This window comes from Centruroides sculpturatus, unplaced genomic scaffold, assembly GCF_000671375.1.
Source record: "Centruroides sculpturatus isolate CEXI.00-Female unplaced genomic scaffold, Cexi_2.0 scaffold273, whole genome shotgun sequence".
NCBI lineage: Eukaryota > Metazoa > Arthropoda > Arachnida > Scorpiones > Buthidae > Centruroides > Centruroides sculpturatus.
This window is the reverse complement of record NW_019384700.1, coordinates 17,880-41,726: the sequence shown is the minus strand read 5'-3', so window position 1 is coordinate 41,726 and position 23,847 is coordinate 17,880. Positions and strand designations below refer to the sequence as shown.

The 23,847-nt window shown below is 31.4% G+C and overlaps 1 protein-coding gene across 1 annotated transcript in view; it reads right to left on the bottom strand.

Moving 5' to 3' along the window:
* Positions 1-23,847, bottom strand: part of LOC111627526 (puratrophin-1-like) — an 83,125-nt gene that overhangs the window by 51,054 nt on the left and 8,224 nt on the right. The window contains exons 2-3 of the mRNA XM_023371118.1: positions 22,647-23,000; positions 18,793-18,984 (exon numbers count right to left, since the gene is read on the bottom strand). Of these exons, the coding sequence (XP_023226886.1) occupies positions 18,793-18,984; positions 22,647-23,000 (546 nt within the window). The remainder of the gene's footprint in view (positions 1-18,792; positions 18,985-22,646; positions 23,001-23,847) is intronic.

Genomic DNA, 23,847 nt, shown 5'->3' with positions numbered 1-23,847 from the left:
AATACACAAGTCCTATATATATATATATGCATACAGTACATACACGATATAAGTTAAAGTTAACCACCTTTTATAGGAAAATTTTGTCTGGTTTATTATCTAGACCTTTTATAGACCTACTAAACCCACTCAAGAGCTTATAGAAGATGAAAATTGCTAAGATTTTCAGGGAACACACCTACATTCGACCTTGCCTGACTCTAGATTTACGTGTTCGTCCTGAATCAGGTTCTTTACCCCTATAGGGTATAGGCCTACGGATGGAAGGACAGATTTCGAAATATCCATCTTTGATAAATTAAAGAATTAAATATTTTTACATTACGCTATTTAATTTGTAATATTAAACGAGGGAAAGAAAGAAAATAAAGCTAAAAAATGTCTAGTGTTTAGTAAGGTGGCTTCTTTCAGACCATAGTGAAGGACGTTTAAACGCTATTAATAAACTGTCAAGTGGGCATAATAGGAAGACCATTGTTTCTTTCATTAAAAATACATCCTTTTCGAGGCCATTGTTTCGGAAATATTCACTTACCCTGCATTCATTTATTGTCACTTGTTTAAGGAATTTGTCAAGTCGAAAACGATTAAGTAGCATCTCGAGCGTATCCATACAAATAAAAAAAATCGATTTAAAATTCTAGATTAATGATTTCTCTACCAGAATATTATAGAAATTTAAAAGAAATGCTTATAAATAATGAATATTGAGAAATATATATATTAAGCAACTTCATCCTTAAACTCCCCCAATTGTAGTTATATAAGTTTCCTGTTTTCTTAGAATTAAAAAAAAAAAATCGCTTAAAATATTTCCAAATCGATAGTATCAAACGAAAAATTGTATCAAGTAATATTAAATAAAACAGAATTATCAGTATCGTTTTAGAATTATACTACTGATAACAATGCCCTTTAGACGGCATATATCAGTTTGGACTTAAGAATGGGATAATGTAGAGATAATCATTTAAGATAATCTTCCCAACAGTCAGTCAAAATAGAGGGAAAATAGCTAAAAAAATATTTAATATAATAATCCTTACTTATATAGGATGATACATAGCCTAACACTACAATCAATTGTACGAAGCTATAAAATTTTTAATCATAGAGTATGTAAGAAAATGGAGTTTTTTTTTTAACGTAATTAACTGAAAAAATTGCCTTGTTTTATGTCAGATTTCCGATTATACGTGAATTGTGGTCGAAAATTAAACCAATCAGTACCATGTTTAGTAACGTTATTCGTTATGAATAATGAATGACGTATAACAGAAAGGAAGCATGTGTCACACTTTAAGAGGGTGAAGATAAGCAGGCAAGTGCACAATGTATGATAGAATATAGACTACAAGGGGAGAGAAAAAAAAAGGGCAATATCGGTATAAATAAAATGCAATGTTGTGTATGAAGCAAAACATATCCCCGTTCTTGACCTTGGCCCGGTTGTAATGATTTACCTGTAGCTATAGTCTGGTCTATGATAATAACATATAAAATATTTTATGTGCTGGTGTAACCATAGGTAAGATGCCTGTAAACTCGATCAAGCTGTATTGTTTATTTACTGCTCTATTGTGTGCAAAAATGGAAGGATTTATGATATAAGCTATAAATATAATCTTATACACGTATATCAACAGGAAACGATATATTTCGGGACGATTCTTTACTTCTAAACCCGATTTGAATAAAAATTAAACATTGAAGAATATATTTGAAGTTAAAAAAATGCAAGCTGTTATCGATTTTTTTTAAAAAATAAATAAATAAAATAAGACTACGCCCTTACTTTATAAAGTTTTAAGTCGTACATACAGGAAATAACATTATGTGAATGTTAAAATAATACTTACCGGATCGAATTGATGGTTTTTGAAAGTTTAAACGAGGTAATTTTTCTATTAATATCGAAGAAAAATGGATATTTTGGCTACAGGTGCATCGGGGGGCGAGTAACCTTGCACGTTGGGATCATTCACCCGAATGGGAGTATGGAGAAGTGAGGCTGGGATCATACACAATATCCAGATTGCCAGTAGGGAAGTATCCACTTGGTATAGGGTATAATACAAGTCTGAAACAATAGTCAAAGTTTTGAGGAATATGCTATCTACAAATCACAGCAGAGTACGGAACAGACTGGAGCGGCTTCCTGAGCCGAAGGCAGTTGGATGTTTGGACTGATCCACTGCCAGATGGGTTTGAGGTGGGATGGGCAAACGGAGGGAGAGGAAAACTAGAAGTTTCGATATAATAGAATCTGGCATAATTATTCTATTGATATTATGACAGATTTACATTTGATCCCATCTATCATGCAGATTTTGAAGTTTTTACAAGTTCTCGTATTGAAGATGTTGTTTATAAGTTTTCAAAGACCGTGTAATTACGGGTATGGATGATACACGTTGAGGAAGGTCGAAAACATTTTCGTGCCAGTCGACACCAGAAGTGAAGTGCAAAATACAGATGACAGTTAAAGTGCAACAGAAAATGCTATCAAAGGAAACTTATCCAATTAATAATCAACCTATAAAAGACTAATAAGTAAATATTAAAGAATGGGAACAAACCAGTCTCTGAATGAACTAGAAGTGTGTGGTGTTAACTCTTTCGTATCCGGGTCTTGAAGGTGCCTCTTCTCTATTGATAGATTGATCGATTTTTCTCCATGAACTTTATCATTTGCGCATATTTTTCCTCTTATCTTAAAGGTCCTTCGAACATATTTTTTAGCATAATATAGACTAAACAAACCGACAATTCAGAAATATTCAGTAAATATTAAGTTTCTTCATATACCGCCTTTTAATTTTATATAATTTCAGTTTTGTTCCATCTAATTTATTTCCAGCAAGTGGAATTAGTTTAAAACAATTTATTCCAATTTTCATGCTCTAAATTCCACTATAATAATTTTAAATTCAATTCGTTTGTTTAACTCTTTTAAATACTTGAAAATTTTAAGATAATCCACCGAAATTTCTCACAGTGATACGTTCTCACTTCTATTATTTCTACGTAGGAACAATTATAAAAAAATACCGTAATCAGCTTATGTAATTGTAACCTTAGGAATAAGGTTAAATTTTCAATATCCACTTACAAAATTAATGTTAAGTAGATTATCCGATCTTCTGAATCAATTAAGAGTCCTCTAGATAAACTAATTGCAGAGGAAGTCAACAGAAAATTCTCATAATTAACAATTTAGTTAGAGAAGAAAGAATAGAATAGATCTACCCGGACAATAAATCTTCGTGTGAAAATGAAAATTAATTTTTAATTCTACGTAAACATTCGTTTAACAAATTTATGCGTATGAAGTCCTTAGACATTGCATTTGTCCATTAACGAGCTTCCCCATTCGCAAAACTTTCCTAGAAGAGTAAATTAAGATGAAGATTTAGTAAGGAATACTTTCTAATTAATTTTTAACCCTTTCATTCTTTATATAACTCTAGAATTAATTTTATAAACAAGAAAATCGAGTCGCCAGTCAAGGGTACAATGATTCCTTTGAGTAATTGAAGAGAAAATAAACGTTTCTCCTTTATCGATAAACACAACCTAGAATATAACGAGGCTATATATTACTGGATTACATTGTAAATTCGTTATATCGATAACAAATACATTCATTTTTACCGACAGTAATTCCATTTGTCCTATTTGAATGAAGCAGTATATTCAAATTATAGCCTATTAATTACTAGTAAATAATGATAGAGCTTTTATTAAGAACAAGAATAATTAAAACGGGTCTGCGGGGATCAATTTGCTATCTCGCCCTACGTGTATTATTTTTACTTCAAGGCATAATAAATAATTAAATAACGATAAAGAAAAGCTTAATGAGAATTTGTAAATTTTCAATTCATAGTTAAAGAATTATTCACTTAAAAAATATATATATACATTGTAAATTACTTTAACTTGTTAATTTTCTTAGTTAATTAGTGGTTTTATTATTTAAAAAAGAAATAAAAAAGAAAATCTAGAACTGTTACGAATTTACAATTGTTTGTTGTGCTACTTCTTTAGGCGGAGCTACTGATGATTACACCAATAAGTGTTACATGGGCGGAACTGGAGTAAAACTATTCTTTCACCTGATTCGAACGCACAGAAGTTAAATTAAGCACAGATGTATGATGAGCGTGTAAGACAAAGTGATCTCCTGTATGGTTAGCACATACACATTCATTTAATATTCGCTATGGTCAAAGATCTGTAACTTTTATAGCACCCCGGAGGGCGAGCCAATTTATTTTTTTTTTTCTTTTTCCTTCATTATTAATATGTCTCTAATGCAATATCAGATGGAACCGTATCAAGATTAAGAGTTTGAAAAAGATAAAACACAACTGCCACGTGGAGGCCTTGGTGGCCTCGCTTATGGTTTTTTACGAGTCATAAAAATGACATTTGGCAGCTGTCGTTTTTAAATGGTTTGCTGGTCCCGTTTTAAGGTGTAGAAAGTGGAAGATTCCTTTATAATTGTGGTTTAGTCTTTCAATTGATAGAAGTAAAGCCATTATGGTGAACGGGTTTTCGGAAGCAGGAAGAATCTTGTCGAACCGCCTCCTCAGACTGCACTCATTGGTGTCTCGCTTTACTCGACATAGTACCGGTTGGGTCACCCTGATGAATGAATATCAGTATCGTGCTTTTCGGTGGTTACTTGCTCGCCACATCAGAAGCCCAGTGACCTCGACCTCTGATGATAATTTCCTCCATCTTAACTAATAATTCCGCACTCAGTTTGTCTGATGAGAGAGGACCGTATGACATCATTAGTTTGTCATTTGAGGGCGATGAGTTCTACTTATATGAATCATGCTGATGAGGGTCATCTACTTCATATGACAATCACGAAATAAACCATTAGAAAACTGGCCAGCCGACAGCGCTGTATAAATAGAAATAGCGTAATTATCCAGCTGTGCAGATGGCGGAGAGTAGTATTCGGTAATAAGACTCAGAGAATGTTACTACAGTAATATTTTATAACATAAATCGATACGGTTCCAGCATTAAAAACTATAAAACAGATTTTCTTGTCATTAGTAAGCCCCGAAATTACTCCACCTGGGGCATTGTACTGTGCCACACATTTATTTGACGCATGTGAGGACACAATTTTGACCCAGACACGGAGACCGGTTAACTCATTTTAATTTATTGTTCTATATTTTGTAATGAGACACACACGTGACACGATTAGATCTATCGGTGGATAAATTTCTAAGGTGCGGAGTAATTTTTCTCTATTAAATGACGAATTTTCTTTGATAAAAATGAGGTTCTAACAGTAATTAAAGATAGTAAAGTGCGTGGTGGTTTGCACCCCGAAGGTAGCCGAATGAGGCACCTAATTGGGAAGCATTACGTCAATGCTGATTTGTAGTACTAAGTGCGAAAATGTTCCACAGTCGTGCACGTATTTAAAATAAAAAACAAATTAGTTTAAGAGTAGAATCCTAAATGCATTATAAACAAATAAAAACATAAGATTATAATCTACAATAGCTTTAACTGAAAATATGTGAAATCTTCAAAGAGGACTTCATCAAATTTACATTTAAATGAATAAATATTAACAAGCTACAACTTTAAAACCATGGACTCTTTATGATTTACTTCTATTCCAGATAACTTTTTTTTTATATTTTAACGTTTTAATGGCTATTTTATAGCCGTTTACCGTACATTGGCAGTGGTTTTTAACGGATAAAAATTCTTGACTGATAAGGGAATAATTTAAAGGCGTTTGAACTTTATAGCTGAAAAGATATGAAGTAAACTCTTTTAAAAACAAAAAAAACAGAAGAGAAAATATTATTGATGTTTAAATTTTATTTTAAAAAAATAATAAAATGTATCTAGATGAATATTCAACGTTTAAGTTGAATGCAATATCCTTAAGGTAGGTATAAATTAAAAATATCAGATGCAGATACATCGTTGCAATTGAAGTAGTAGAGAAGATGAGAAGAGAGAGAGAGAGAGAGAGAGACATACACACACAAGAGATAAACATCTAATAATAAAAACCAGAATAGCAAGTCTAGAAAATTTTTCTTAGTTTAAAATAAGTCTTAAAACGTACTAATTATTTTTATGAAAAACTTATCCTATATTCTCATTCTAGTTATATATATATATATCGTGCCCATTTAGTAATGACAAGAAGAACTAGAGGAAGGAGAATAAAAAAAAAGCAACTCTATCGTTCGATATTCGTTCAAGTGTGGTCCGTTTGAATGTGTATGTATAGGGGGAGGAATGATCACGTGACAGTGGCCCAGAGCTAAATATTTGTGTGCAATCAGTGGCAAAATCCGGTCGACCATTACAAGGTAAGTATAACGTATTATTAGGATTGCTACGGGCTATGTATTACAACGCTTTACCCGGTCACGATGATACCAAAGAATGACCGCACGTTTATCGGGAGGGGTTCCTCTCAAAACGCTACTGGTACACTACGTGATAATATTAACAGATTTCCCCCTTATCTTCCAATTCTATACATGTGTATATATATATATGTATATTCCATTTTACTAAATTGCCAAATTGCATGTGATTTCTACAACATTGTAACGGCACCTTCTCTCATATTATTGTTGCCTTATAACAACTTACATACAGGCTATCGAGTCGACGGGACGCCTCTATTGATTAAAAAACGAGATAGAAAAGTAGCTTAGAAGAAAATTTTAACTTATAATAATAACAGATCCTCCCGAACTGAAGGCTCATCCGAGCTTAGGGGAAATTTTGATAATCAAGATAAACCCAAGAAGGCCTCATCCATTTACCATTAAAGAAAGCCGAACCGTACGGTTACACAGTTCTTTATTGGCGTGTTTCGAAGTTAATATGCAAGAATTTATGTAGAATTAGTGAATTTTTCTATGGAGAAATTCATCGAGAAGGAAACTTACGTAAAAAAGTTGACAATTAAAGATATTTTAACGGTAGGATGAACACAGATGTGAAGAACTATCAATCTCTTATATCTTTCTACTCGATTGCAATTGTAAGTCAATTATTGGAGGCGGCTACAAAAGGAGAAAAAAATATATATATATAAAGATTGTCAAAAGGCATAACAACATGCCTAGAGCAAAATGTGCCCATCCCCACTTGATTGCTTTGTTCGTAGCTAGAGTAGCAATTACATAGATTTAACAATCAGCCTATAGGCTGGACGAAGAACATTACCGTATTTAGTGTTCTTATATCGTAAACATTACGACAGGTGTGCTGTCATGTCAAAATTATTACGAGATAAAATATATATTTCTTTTCTTTTTATTTAAAACCTTCAGAATGTAGGCAAAGGCTCGAGATGCGATTTTTCTGTTTAACATTTATCTAAAAACTGATTAAAATTTGATTTTTTTTAATGTTTAAATATATTGTACATTAAATTAATAGGTATATTAATTCGATAAAATTGTTATAATTCCTTATTGATAATGTCGATGGTGATGGTTACTACCTTTAAAAACACACAAAAATATTAATACGTTTAAATTCGAACTTAAAATCTGGGCAATAATAATACTATTTACGTTAAATTTACTAAATTTAGCAATTGTTTCGACTTTAAAATTTAATTAAATTCGTTTAGATTACTCAATTACAGCCTAACAATACAACTCTCTTAAACACAAGAGTGCTTATTGTAACTTTAATCTATTGTAATACTACTAAAAGTGACGATCAGAGTAATGATTTCCTTTGTAAATTTCGAAAAAAAGAAAAGAAAATGTAAACTATTTCGTTTACAAACAATCAACGTAGAAGTAAAACAGAATTAGTCAGGTGTTGATTTGGTTTCAATGAAGTTCCTAAACGTAAACAATTCAGTTAGATTTACTCACTTAATCATAACTGTTTACTCGTCTTCCTCTCTTAATATATATAAATGAACGGAAAGAGTAAGAAGAAAAGAGTAAATCGATGGAGCAACTTTCACATCCAATAAAGAAAAACATTATCGAATTATTATCTTTTTCCTCCCTGACAGATTTTTCTTCCCCTACATCAAATGTAAGTTTCGTGATACGTCTGCACCCGAGGTGACGAGCTGATAATTGGATGAAGAAGCGAATGAGTCACGTAATCATCTAAAGTGGGCGTTTGAACACCTGTAGCGATTAGGAGCAGTAAAAACATCGTTTAATATTTTTCCTTAATTAAAATATCGATTGCTAAATCGGCATATAAAACTAAGCTTTATAAAGGCACGTTGATTAATGTTGAAATAGCTATAACAGAACGTGATAAAATTTTCTAAACTATAAAACAAGAGGATTTTTTTTTTTAATCAGTGTATATAAATAAACATTATACGACAACTGGAACGTGACAATATTATCACGTGAGTGAATTAGCTCAAGGGGGTTAGGATGAAAGTCGAAACGTTACTTAACACTTCATATATTTTTTTTTTTTTTTTTGTAATTTATCACTTAATTAAATAATAATAAATGAATTCAAATGATCGGTTTTTATGCCAATTTTTATACTGATTTATGAAATTACGCGCGTAATTTTATGTTTGAAGAGAGAAAAGTAAAAATGGCTTAAAAATCAATGGTTCTCTATGCAATGTTTACGCTTAAACGTATCGACGATAGTTAAATTTATCGATCGAAAAATCTGTATCGAGGTCACTAGTCTAATAGGTTAACTATAGATGAATAGAAAAGATCGATTTGATGAGCTATAATGGCGCGAGTTGCTTACAAAAAAAAAAAAAAAACATTCATCAGAAGTCGGTGCTATTGTGTTGTAGGCAAATTGTCTCCTATTTGGATCATTTTTAATTATGGAATCTTTTTTTTTTGTTCTTGAAAATTTAGTTTTCGTAAAAATAGAACTCGTCGCCTACAGAAGTAATTTGTAAATACAGAAGATTTTGCAGGAAATAAAAGTATGAATGAGATGTATACATCAAGTTTGATGAGGTCTAACCGACAATTACAATAATTAACCCACTAAAAACGATTAGAATTATACAATTAAATATAGAATTACAGTTCATGAATTATACATGGTTATGCTTGGATAACACAACTGATGTTAATTGAATCATTTTACAGCATTTAAAATTGCAATTATGAAGTATGTATTAATTAGAATATATTCTTTTACCGAATTATATACTATAATCTACTCTTCGATTTATCTTTGAGATAGAAAAATTTATTTTTATTCGATATTTTTGTGGATAAAAAGCAAGAAAAGTAAAGTTTGAATGGAATGTGAACCTGTAAGGAATTGAAATCTATGTATAAAAGTGGAAAATGCCAGAGGCCGAATCAATACCTGAATAAAGATGTCGCATTTCTATACACAACGTATAAAAAATATATATATAGTTCTTAGCGTTATTACTTCACAGGAAAACAGCTAGAAAGATTTATTTAATCACCATTTATATGAAAAACTTACCTTTAAAAAAAAACTGCAATTTCAATCCAGTTTTGCACCCAGCAATTTGTAAACCCGAGAGAGAGAGAGAGAGAGAGAAAGAGGAGGAAATTTGCTCTCGGGATAATAATGACCATAGAAAATTTTCATTTTTACCTTTGTAAAGGTTCGCATGATAAATTTCGAATAGTTACAAATTTTTCACACATACAGATCACGTTTGATTATAAATCAAGCTTCATCCCTTTGGTACAATTCGTGAAAAATCTAGTAAAACTGGTGATGCAACAAGATAAAGAGGGGAATGAACACATTACTAGCTCATCAAGGTCTTAATGAAAATAAGTAGTTACTAAACTTATTTTCATAATTTTAACATATTTAAACTTATAAATATGCAGCCATTGACCTATATGATGCAACAATTCACTTTTTCTGAAGGATGAAACGTTAAGAAATGTCAAAGATATAAGTAAACGTTTCGTAACAAGAGTGTTGTTATGTGTTTAATTCTAAAGTTTATCTTTCCTTTAATAATAATATATATAAAAAATTAGGCTACTGTATAGACCTAATTATATATCTGGAAAAAGTATAAAAGTTTTATTGAATACTTGATACAATTTTGCAAATTTTCGAGCTTTTATTGAGATCATCGTAACGAGGAAAATTTTAATGGGATTATTGCAGGAAAAATTAAATAATAAACCGGAACAATTTGTTTAAAATGTTCTTCAACCAGATTATAAATTTCATATTGTTTAGCATTGCCTATAGAAACTTTTTATGTGCTTTCTTCAATACTCAACTTTTCCTTTGTTCTAAACCTTATTTAAGACGAAAAAAAAAAATTGTTTTAATATAATTCTATTAGAAAGGAGGAAACGTTTATAGAATTTTTTTTATAACTTAATAATTGAATAAAATACAATTAACTATAAATAATAGTCGAAGTTTAATATAGTTCATGTTTTACAGAGACCGCTACGAACAACACCTGTTACGTAAGTTTCCCTGTTTAACAGGTGCAAAAATATAACATGTCTAGTTGTAAAGGTCACAAAAAGATAATATTTTAAGCCATAATTACAATAATATTCTTCCAAATTTCATAGAAAAATTAAGAACAAATATTGAATGTAATCATTACCGATGGTCTAAATTAAGCTAAGAATTTTTTTTTTCGCTAGGAAACAAATGGTTTTTCTTTCTGATCGGTTTGTCTCAGTTATTTAAAAAAATAGCTAATGGCACTTTGTAATAATTATAGATATTATAAACATTAAGCTAATTACGTGTTGTTTATAAAGTGAAGAAATAAAGAAGCATTAATGCAATCGTGCATCCTAAATCTTCAATTGAAGCATGTTATCATTATCTTTTACTTGTAGTATTCTCGTTTTTTTCTCTTGTACGAAGCGGTTTATTAACTTATTTTTCTCAGTTTTAAAACAATATAACAGTGACACCGTTTTCTTATATTTACAGATAGTAAAATTCGTTATCAATGACATTTATTTGGGGTAGAACTTAATGATACTTAATGATTGATTCTAGAGTGATGAATGGCTTCCTATCTTCATTTTAAATCTTACTTGGAATTTTTAGATATTCTCTATTATCGTTTTTAACATCTAATCTAAGATTTGTTAAAGATAACGAGTGAAATATAGCGGTTGATCTTATACGCCATGTCGAAACTGTTGGATAAACTTATAAATTTCTTACGATTTACGCTTTAATATTCAATCTTTACGAGTTGTTTACAGGGCAAATAGTTATAAACATTGTAGATTTGTGGATATTATTATTTTTCTAATTGGAACATGAATTAGAATCGTGTCAAAATTCGAGACGTTCAGAAAATTATATAGTACTGTCCACAGCGATTTGCCTGAAGATAAAACGATCGACTGTACAAAATTTTATAAAGGAAATTCCATGCCATGCTAGCATGACAGGGACGTCATATATATATATATATTCGATTATAGCTTCAATACAGATAATTACCCGGAGGTAGTTAACTTTCTGGACTTTTTTTTTTAATCCAGCCTTGTCAAAGAGTTTGATGTATTCATCTAAGTAATAATTTGATTTGATGTAAACGACCATTTTTATATTTAATTAAACATGACTGGATAAGTTGCACGTTGTGTCAGGATCATTCTTTTACTCGTAACTGGTTCAATTATATTGTCTTGGAGTATACACGCGGTTAAAAAGGGTTGCAGAATAGGAGCAGCAGCAGCACCCCGCTTGATCATAAGCAACGTTGAAAATCGTATAGAAGCTGAACAGGTCGAACATGAAAACTTAGTTTAAAAATCCAGGAAAAACTGAACCTATTTATCATTTTAGCCTCGATAATAGTTCCGAAGTTTTTGTCTATCTCGTTTCTCATCAACTTTGATTTATTACCGTGTCAAAATCTTCAAACAAAGCCGAAATTTACCCGAAAAACTAATAAGGATCCTGAAAATAAATCTTTTAACTAAGAATTTCTAACGTTTTATTAAGATATTGAATATCAAATACAAGTTATAACTATATTTTTTTATAGTAAAAAAAGTATTAAAAACTACAACTTAATACCATAATTCATCATCGTTACGTTCGAGGAATAAAGAATAAATATGATATTCAGGAAGAACTTCACGTGTTATAGAGAAAAAAAAAGAAGGTATAACACGACAGAACTAGGAAAGAAAAATACTTTGTTAATTAATAATGAAGTAGCTTAACTGGCATGTCATCGTCGAGATTACAAAGGTAGATGATAGAGCTTATCTTGTTTAAAATTAGCATTAAAATTTTTATTAATCACCTTCTAAATTAAACTAAATTATCATAGATAATTTATAATGTCATTAAATTACTCGAATTTAATTAAATTATTTTCGAAAATATACCACTGTTGCTATTTATTTTCATTTAAATTACTATAAAATTATTATAAAAAAACAAATGAAACTTGCCTAGTAAACACACTAAACACCTCCATCGTTCGTTTTGAAGCGTGTTTAAACATCGAATTTAGACTTGTGGCTCTGCGCTAGAAACATACAAGAGGTCCTTCCTCTATGAAAAGTAATTAGCAATACGTATAAAGTGTCTTTGAGGCTTGGCTATAGCTTGATAAGCTTACACGTAAACTTTAGCATCGATCATTGGGACTAAACACTAAATTATAGTTCATAACCTACTGATCAAAATGATCAGTAACAAGTGTCTGTTATGTCTTCGTTACAATGAATAATCGTAATAAAAACAACGTTATATCGAATCTAATAACGTATAAAAGAGGTTACTCATCAATAACACGCTAATTGGGTTGAAATGTTATCAAAATGATCACGGAAGGTATCAGAATTTGGTTCTTAAACGAACTAATTAATCTTTAAACACTGTAAGATATCGACGTGCTAAATCCATTATTAACACATTTAAAGAGGATACGACAGTTTTCGGGTGTAAAAAACGAATCGAATTAGCAGATAAAAGAAATTAATAAACAGTTTTAGTTATCAATAAAGAGCTAATTGAGCTGGCATGTGTTATCAGAGTGTCAGGAGTCGTAACTTCCACGAAATAGCATTCTGTCTCGATACCTCTTTGAGTGATGATTGCGTATATCTTGATAAAGTGTCACGATAAACCCGCAAATTTTGATGTTTTTTTTTTATTCTCTTCTCCTCTCCGGGTATACTATTAATTTATAGCAGAATTTCTTATCTTCTGCAATTCGGAGGCCATTCGGCAGCATTGTCAGATAGAGAGAGAGATAGATGGAGTCGATATATTAATTCTTCATCGTGGAAAAAAAAATACCGAGGAATTTAAAGGATAGGATAATCTTATCCCGATACCGTACAGTCGTACAAGACAACAGTAGCTGCATGATATCAGGAGCGAAGGGTGTGATACATCCTTTTATAATGCAGGGTGTTGTCTGTGGTGACCTATTACCCCCACTAAAAATGCTGGTATTTTAATTCTGCCATCAAGTCACGTAAGCGTGGCCATTGTTACGTTTTAATTATGTTTCGAATAAGTCTAATTTAAATCACGTTAAACGAAAAAAAAAGAAGAATAAAATTTATTACCGCACGGTAATGAATTACGGCCGGCATAGCTATTATCATACAATTTGCATGACTTTTTTTTTGTCCTCCTCCTCTGATTATTTTAATAATATTCTGCACAATTGGCAAGAATAAAGACATTAGTAAACAAATATAGAACTGAATCGTGAAGGTCGGTCGCTTAAAACCCCGTTTCGCTGGAAGGAAGACATGAGGATGGCAGCCATTCACTTTTACCATTGCGTAATACAACTCACGATTATTAAATCAAATACTGCTTAGAGAAAACTCAACAGTGGTGTAATATCATCGGTTCGACCTATATAATCAGCTGTTTGTTTTTATTACCTTGCCTTTGTCAGTTTTTGTCTACAGAGTGATGGACAATAGGTTTTGGTATAGTGACACCCTCACTTCTATCGTCAATAATTCATGACAGTTCTGGTGGGTGGACGTCCTTCGATCAAAAGGCACTCCCTCTTTGGCGATGTCCGTTCCTCCCACTACCATTCATTCACCTTGATCTACTTAGAAGTCAAAACTAATTACTAACATCGAGTGATATATTAAGCCAACTATTACTTGTGTCGTTTTACAACTCCATAAGAGATTCATCCATTCGTCCTTTTTTTTTTATGTCGCTACTAAAGTACTCTCCAGCTTGATAGTCTTACAATCCACTTTATTTTTTAATAAGAAGGTTCCTGACCTAATCTTCAAGTTCGTCTCTATGTCTAGCCTATATTAATTAATTTTAATGAGGAACTTGGCTGTTTACTTCTTCGCCGGAAGTATTTAATAAGACTCTAATGTTACTCTATAACGTAGCGCTCTGTTAAAATATAAACAGAATTCTTAACATCCTTCCCTTAAATAAACTCTAGGAAAAATGCTCTAACCGTACTTTCCTACGTTAGAAGAAGAGGTATATAAAATAATTTAACATTAAACAATCGTTTAAATAAGTTAAGTATCTATTTATAATCCAAAAACTTATCAATATATGATTTAGATACTTAATCATCCTACGGGCTGAATTAAATTCAGGTAACCTAAAAAGACGAATAAAAAAGCATTAAGCGTGCATATTTACATAATAGTTTTGTATTTTGACTATTATTTTATTCTTTTTTTTGTAAGCTTTAACAGTCATTTGTCATCTTTTAACTTAGATTAATGTCCGGAGGCGAAGGAAAAAAATCCCTCAACAGTCGAGAAAAGTCAACAGTCAACTCCACCCAAAGATCTCCAATGGCCTTGAAAGGAGGGAGGAGTTCCAAAAAATTGAGAAATCGGAAAAAGGTCCAGCCAGATCAAATGAAGCGAGAAATTTTGGGAGGGAAACACGTCAGGTGATAATCTTAGTTTGTTTAACAAATATCAAAACCCACCGCTGACAGCAACGAGGATCTCGTTATGCTAAGATGCCAAAATTTTCAATTCCTACACATTTTATTGTATTAAAAACGCCCTTAAATGACCCTCAAAACATTCTCTTTCGATGCTAAATATTTATTAAAGATAATTTCCTATCTTCAACATTGAAAGGTAATGTAAAAGAGCTGAAGGCATTCGAACTAGAAATGAGCTTATCGAGTTATTAAGGGTATTCACACCAAGATGTTATCGTTATTGTTATCGCTTTCACGTCTATCGTAATTTACTTCTGCTATTCAGAACAACTAGACGTATAGATACGTGAAAGCGATGCTAGTCGAGTAAACTGACGTAAATAGCATTTAAAAAATTGCCTATAATACACTACTATTTCGGAAAACACAATCGAACTTCACCGTTGAAACGAAGACAAAAGCCATTTTTAAAGTATGACGTTTAAATTTTAACCGTCCTTAGAGACATTTATATTCAAAATAATCTTCTCACGGCCCAGAGATTGTTAAATGTCCTAAATTTGCACAAGTTTTATACGAGAAATTTACATAAAAATAATCATTTAAGAATGGCATCGAATGCCCCGAGTGTTAAGTTCATCCGGTACGAAGACCTTTACGAAATTTATTTCCCAAAAGCCCATTTTGTCGAGTTCCTGCCTGTAAAACGTATATTTGCATAATGCCATTTAACAGACTAATTAAATCTGGCAAGAAAATGGCTATTGAAAAGCCTTAAATTAATGAACTTAAGTCAGGTTCGACCCTCCAATTTAATTTAGGGTTAATAGTAGTTCTATTGTTTAATTACACTTTGTTCATCAATTAGTAAGAAAAATGAAAAACCCACCCAAAAAAATCGAAATATTTTTTGGGTGTATTGTCATTAACGACGTTAAGGATCAACTTTCATACATTTTCACAATAGAAATAATTCTGCATTAATGAGAAGACGATGGAGAGAGAGAGAGAGAGAGAGAAAAAAAAATCACTAAAAGGTTATTTATAAACATGTTTATATGCACATACCGCGAAGAATTTGTAGTAATTAAGAATTTAATAGGGAGTCAAAGACTCAATCCAATTTGGGACGTGAACTGTAAGAGGGGTGGATGAACTTATAATAAAACTTTTATTTAGGTGTAGATAAACGTTTAGAAAGATACAACAGAGTATTTATTAATTTACGCAAACTTAAATGGCTTTTATAATCTACACAAATGTTACGATAAGCGACAATAACTTCAGAACAAAACTAAATCGCGTGTTGGCATTAGTTTTAAATTACAATATACAATTTAATGAGCTAAAATCGGTGGCATCTTTAACAAAATTTAATTATAAAAAAATAATAAATTTCGTCTATAAAACTGGGATTTTTTTTTTTTGTTATAATCAAACTGTATATTTATCAGATTTAAAATTTAAATAGATCATCAGTAAAACTTAACGAGCGAGTCGTAAAATGTTTAATTAAACTAGACTTAGAAAAGCGAAAATTTCCGATTGAATTATTAAAGGCGAACAAAAAAATAGTTAAAAATTTGAATTTATATCATATTTTTTAAACTTGTCCCATTGGAAATTCAATATTGCTTATAATATTTACAAAAATTTCTCATTAAATCAAAACACTTGACCGAAACAATCTATAACAATTAAAACTATGGACTCGGCATCTTTAAATTTAATAATTTGCAACTTTACAAGCAATTCATGTACGTAAAGGATCTGATCTTTTATAAAATCCTTAAAAAAAAATAAAGCGGATTTAATTAAATTTCCAAAACAAAGCGCCTTATAAAGAACTTCTGCACAATGAAACTGAACAATCCGCAGTAAAATCCTCATTGCAACATTCATAAATCACAATAATCCTTATTAATCCATCCTTAAAACCATGCCAAAACACACTAAAACACTTTGAAAAACCACTAACTCGACTATGTTAAAACCCGATAATCCTTTATAATCCCTGACAAAATATACGGTGTAATAAAAATTAAAATTAACAACGGTGCAAATAATATAAAGTGACGTCACGAGTGGTAAGTTTTATTAGTCGAACACGAAGATCGAGTTATATCAGATAACGTTCTTCGTGATGGTGTAATGCGCGGAGAACAATCCAGGTCAAAAACACGAGCACACGAGGGCAAGTTCAATATCGAGACAAAATTAATTAATTAATTATGCAGGATGTGGAAAGAAATAATAATTAAATAAATAAATAAATAACGGACTCCTTACGTCTTACTATGAAGAGAAATTTGAATATTTTAAAACTACAACAATACCAGGAAGAATGGACACTTATGATATAAAATGTGCTTTAGGTTAAGTGAGTCGTGCCCTTCCGTCTAAACAGAAAAAAAAAACACATCTGAATAGACTACGTGAGGTGCAGGTACTATCGTAAGGTTAATGTTAACAATACCAGGTTCTGGACCTTAGTCATCTTTCCCATACTCTCTTCCTTCCCCGACTCGACATCTTTTGCATTCAAACTCGAATAATTCAATTTGTAATCGAGATTTACTCTAGTAAAAAATGATACCCGTACTAATTTACATTAAATTACATACAACTCGTTCGTAAAAATATGTTTAACAAAGTTCTATTGCCGTTAAAAATGGATTACTATTAACCAATTGTTTACATTAAATATAATTGAAAAATGATTCATAGTCGTGTCACGAGATGGCGTGACATGTCAGCTTATATAATTATAGTACAGTACTGTATATACTCTTAATATTTATCCTTCAGTACTAAGTTTATTCTGATTTTTTTTATTTTAATTGTTTGAATATTTCGTTTGTTTTTAAATAAAACGTATTAATTTTTAATTATCTAATTAAATAAAATCATTAATTAAATTTCAATAAATCAACGCGACAAAATGGCGGACATATGAGACATAAATGAACTTACCGTTTTAATTCGTACTGTATTATAAAATTCTTGCATTTGAACGTTAGATGACGTTTGTAAACGTAACATATCGTTCTCAACAAACGACTCCATAGGGTTTTAACACAAATATGCAGCAGGATGTCAAAAGTTACAGTATTTTATCAACGAGCTTTTTAGATAATAACTCGAGAGTAGGACTAAAAGGCTCGATTGTAAACCAGATTCTGAACTGTTTTATTATCTCGAATAGCTAGATTCCACCCAAATGAGAGCGCTAAGTTTAAAAGAGCCACGTTTTGACCCCAAGGTGGACCAGACCCAGACCAGTAAGGCACTCGGGTAGGTCAGGATAGTCGGTTAGTCAGTCCATCCGAAGGGCTACACAGATTGGGTGTAATTATCTACCAGAGACACATGCGATATCGTTGCTGCAGGCTATTTACATCGCAAACAGCTGTAGAATACGGTCGCCATATACAATCGGAATCTACGATGCGACGGAAGAGGTGCGATATGAAAGAGAGCGCGTACGAAAAAAAAAAGCTATTTTAATATATTACACCCCGATTTACCGATGTTGAAATTGTACAGAATGTTATCTATAGATGGAGCCACATTTATTCCCCCCTCCACGTTTCTTTTCTGTAGTTAAACAGATGTATTGCATGAGTCACCACAATTGAAGCTGAGCAAACAGCTCCAGAAAAAACAAAAATTCTATATATTTTATTAAAGAATTAATAGAATTTTTAAAAATAATCATAAAAATATATTTCTAATCTATTTTAAGTTGGTATATTTAGTTGAATTAAAAAATAATTAATTGAATTTTTTACACGAAAAAAAAATAGCCGAAAATCCGTTACTAAAACAAGATTCTTTAGGAAATTGGAATATAAAAAGAATTGCTAATTATCGCTAAAACAAAGAGAGGAACTTACTTTGGACTTCAATTCATTAAGTAGAAGAGAAACGGGTTGCAAGAACCTTTGACAGAATTTCCAATAATCTCCTTGATATCGACATAACAATACTTCTCTAGCTTGCCTCACTAATTGGATCTTGACGTCTTCGAATGGTTCGTAAAGAGAACCAATGGCGGATTCTGTACGGATGGCTACTTCGCTAGGTCTCTGAAAGCATACGACTCCATTAATATTAATTACACGTAGATAATTACGAGAGTTAGTTAAGGAAATATCACTAGAGAACATCGATTGTTAATAAGTAGAAATAAATTAAGCTAAAGATAGTCAACTTTCCTTAAACTTCTTCTTACCTGTTCTAAGTTACTTCTAAGAATAACTGTTAAATATTATCACTATTTTATAATATTTTTCTTCTATTTATAACTCGGCTATTGTAATGCATACCGATTAATGGAAAGATGATCTACGAGAACATGAGAAACAAATTGGAAAAATAATTTCTCAGTACAATAGACTAACGAAAGATAATTAACAAAGATTTTATTCGTTTTTCTACGAATGCAATGAAAAATATTTGATGAGATAATATAATTTTTGTTGTCAAATATTTCAGGATAAACGCATAGTGAAAGGAAGAAAAAGTTGTTCAGAGGTTAATATACATTATGTAGGCTATATGTCGCTCTATTTACTATCTTAACTTTTCGAATATTTTCTATTTCCGTTATACAAAATATGATACAGGTCGTCCTTGACTGTAATGAATGAAAAACACTCTGTTATCTTTTATCTCCTACAAATTAGCAACAATGGCGTAATTACGCCACGAGTAGCAGTACAATAATAAACATATCGTGCAATTAAACGACACAAACGTATAGAAGAAACGTTATAGATTATATTTTAAAAAAATATTAATTCCTGTTTAGAACTTTCTACTATTAAATTAGGTCTAAAAAGATTCCTTCTGGCAATCAATTCCTGTTAACTTTTCCTTTATGAAATTTTCCTGTTACAGTCGAACTTGCAATAACGGTCACCTCTAAACGGCGGCCATTTTTTCCGTATTTCTTTATGAAATGTATACAAAACAACCTCCAAACAACGGCCATTACTATTTTGATATAAATTGACTAATTTAATTATAAAAAGAAACTAATTTACATAATTTAAATTTAGAATATTGTAGATACAATACTGAATTTCCTAAGATTTCACTTATTCCAATCTCCGTTTATTATCTTGTTATATTCAAATCTTATAGAAAGTTTAGAAATTATTGAATATTTCATCAATAAAATTTAAATAAATTATAGAAATAACACGATTCTAACGTCTTTTTTAAGACTGTAGAAAATTAAGTAGAACCATTAAGTTTAGAGCTTTGTTTAACAACAAAATTAATCGAGTAGATTATCATTCATTTAATGTCCTTATTTAAAAATAAAGATTATCAATTCAATTAGTATTCTTAATTTAAGATAAATGATCCTTATCTAAATTAAATCAACAATTTTCTTCTAAATTTACCTTTCCAACCTTGTACAAATCGAATTGTGAAGTATGCGTGCCTCATTAAATACGAGTTATCTCCGATTGTACAATAAGGTTTCTCAATTTATATATTTGTTAAAATTAAATTATTAACTTTCTCACTTTCGTACCAAAAGCAACAATGTAAGTGAAGATCCAATGTTAGAATCTTCGGGGCCTTCGTCACTTGCAATTGGTAAAGTGTAAAATTTGATTGAAAACTATGAAGGAAATATAGTATTTACGTATATAGGAGGTCTGTCACTTCGATTTTCTTCGCTACAAACGACCTTGTGCATGTGGTTTAGACCAACTAAAATTAGACTCGGCCTTGACAGAATGGGAGGCCAAGGTCGATGCCCGGCTTAGTCACTACAATACATTACAAACCGTAATTCTCTATCATTTGAAATCATTACAGAAGATTTTCTTGTCTACCACTTTCCTCCTTTCATTTGGGAATGCACGATTCTATATCGGTCTAATAATGTAAATATAAGATGGAATTATGTTAAATCTATTGGAGTTATATAATTACAGAATGTATTAATTATGTACAGTTCAGTAATTTCCAATGGAATTTATTGTACCGAAACTCGTTCGAGAAATACTCTTGTAAAATTAACAATATAATCAAGGTAAGTATGCAACTTGTGGAATTTTTCTAAGTTATTCTATCTCATGATATGCTTTTCAGATTAAGTACAGGCATCAGAGTGTAGAATATCATTATAATATAAGGACAGAAAAGCCGACAGCTGTTAGATGGGTTCATAGGTCGACATTCATCTCCTTTAAGCTGGAATTTGTTGTTGTTAAACTTGAAAGCGGGTGCATTGCAACTGTAATATTTTGGTCCGAAAATTAAGATACTTAACCGGATATATAAGTCAATATTTAAATAAGTAATTTGTCTTTTACAAAAATGAATGATTCTGCAAAAATCACAAGCGTGAAATGAAATTTTCGCTTCGAAAAACGACTTTCTGCTCAACTTGCACTTCAATTTTATTTTATAATTGAACGAATTTAATTGTAATCTTTTCTTTCGGTTAGTATATAACTTGCGTGTATTTTTTTTCAAGCTGATAAATGCTCGGAACCCGTTATACATTGTTTATAGTATCCGTCACGCATTACAGGACAGGTGCACCCTGCCACGAATAGCAAAAACCATTGTATGCAAATACATCTAAAGTATGCATAAAGCGATCCCTGCAGCCAAAAAAAAATATAATAATAATAAATAAAAAAGAATGTCAGTGTGTGCGGTCATTTATACGTATGCCACCTGCCTTATAAGAATGCAGGTGTAGATTTGCAGTGACGTCAAACAAATCGATACCTTCTACAAAAATTCAAATTCCAGCACGTGATTTGCGACGATCAGTTAATATCCATTCAACACATTAATTCTTCATCAATTAGTCGCTGCATCAGATGATAAACTGCAATGAATCATGCACAGATGGAGAGGGATGTACGTTGCGTGACGGGTTCCTCGCAGTATAAATTTTGACAGGAAATTACGTCATACGGTGTGGCATGGGAGATTTAAATCATGTGTAGTTCCTGGCCTCGAACGGAATTTAAAAAAAAAAGAGCGAAAAAGTAGTCTTTTAGAACATAAACAAGTAGTTTTTCAGAACCGGTAATGACGAAATTTAAATCTGCACTGGAAGCAATGCTCTTTTTTTTTTGATAATGGAAATTAACGTCTTCCGTTATAACAGCTGCAGTGGACCAAAAATCAATTTCCTTTCTGGTATGCTAATCGATAATGGTTAAATGTAGCGCATTAGCGTAAAATTCATTAAAATCAACAAAGATTAAGAATTTTAAAAGATTTTATTAATTATCTTAATTTCTTTTTTTTTATAAACGATCATTTTACGAAAAATAAATATAGTATGAAGTTCACCAAGTATCACATTTTAACTGAAGAATTTTCAAGTACCCTATAAAAATTTTCTTCTTTTATTTATATAAATCATTCAGTAATAATTTTTTCATAATTAAAATATTAGAAAATAAAAGAGAAAATTTATTTAAATTCAAAAATAAATGGGAATTTCCCACAATACAAAGAAATGTACGCATTCTTCTCCCACATCACGTAAAGGATCTGTCATATAAATACACAGAATGAATTTTAATTAACGTCTTTTCACTTTTACACCCACAAAATATATTTCAAAATTCAACTTATCAGAATTTTAAATTTCCGTTACACAACATTAATGAATTTATGATTAAATATGTAAGTCAACTGGTAAATAATTATAGAGAAAAACGGTCATTATGGGGGACATCACCTAAAGATAGCGACTCACCTCTGTTAATTTCCACAGATGAATGGCACTCCTGCTAGAAGATAACCTTGAGGCTTTCAGCAATTTAGATTTCACTGTTCCATCATTGGTATCGAAGCTCCTGAGAGAAGGAGAAGATACATTCCGACGAATGAAGGAATGAGATCGAGTCAGATTTGAGCCTGCAGCTGGTTGTGGACAGGTTTCTGGAGAGGAATTATTTCGACGGATGCGAGATTGATTGGGTTTTTCGCCATCGAACGACGTCGGGGGCCAAAAATCCTCAGCGGTGCTACATTTGGAAAAATCTTGGCTAGAGGGTCTCGTTTCCTTTATATCGAGGGTCCCATCCGGTATCGTGTCTTCCTCCATTATCTGAAAGATAAATAAAGAGGTCGAGTTAGATATCTCACAATTATGGTCAAAGATAACCCTCTCGAGAGAGTTTAATGCCCTCAAAGGTTAAACGGGATAGGAATTTCGGGCTCCTTATTTTCAACCTTCCCCTCTTCGATAGTTCCCTAAATTTGCTGGAGATATATGAAGAAAACCGTTTATCAACTTCCAGCCGTCATCCTTCAAGCTCACAACATCACAATTTATGTGGAAGGTTAGTTTAAGGTGACGAAAACAATATTAAAACTGAACACCGAAAATCCTAGTACAATTTTTAACAGATAATTGTAAAAATTATCATGTCGTTAACTTTATTTGCATAAGGTTTGGCTGGAGAAAAACACATTGCAAAATATTTAATTTAAAAAAGAATTATAAGATGTTTAACTTTATAAGTCTATCCAAATTTAGATTACATTCAACACTATTCCTAGAACAAATTTGTCATCCGAACATTAACCTGTCACAATTTGCATTTAAGCTGTCATATCATGGCTGTAATTGCTTAACTGACACTATAATAATATAACCACAGTGGTTATTACGTAAATGGAAAATTTGACTTGGAAAATCATCTATATATTACTTTATATACACAAGATGAAGTAGATACGCTTCTTACATCATATTACAGTGTAAAGTAGCAGACGTTTTCCACAATCCAACCAAAAGTAGGTCATTGCCGTGTGTCTAGCAGTTATGGCTCTCGTCCAACGATTACTTCCGCTACAATCTTTTCAACTATCCCCATTCAATATGTATACGTTGATTTCTAAGAACTATCAAGATAATTTACTATTAAATTTACTCTAATATAGCAAATTAT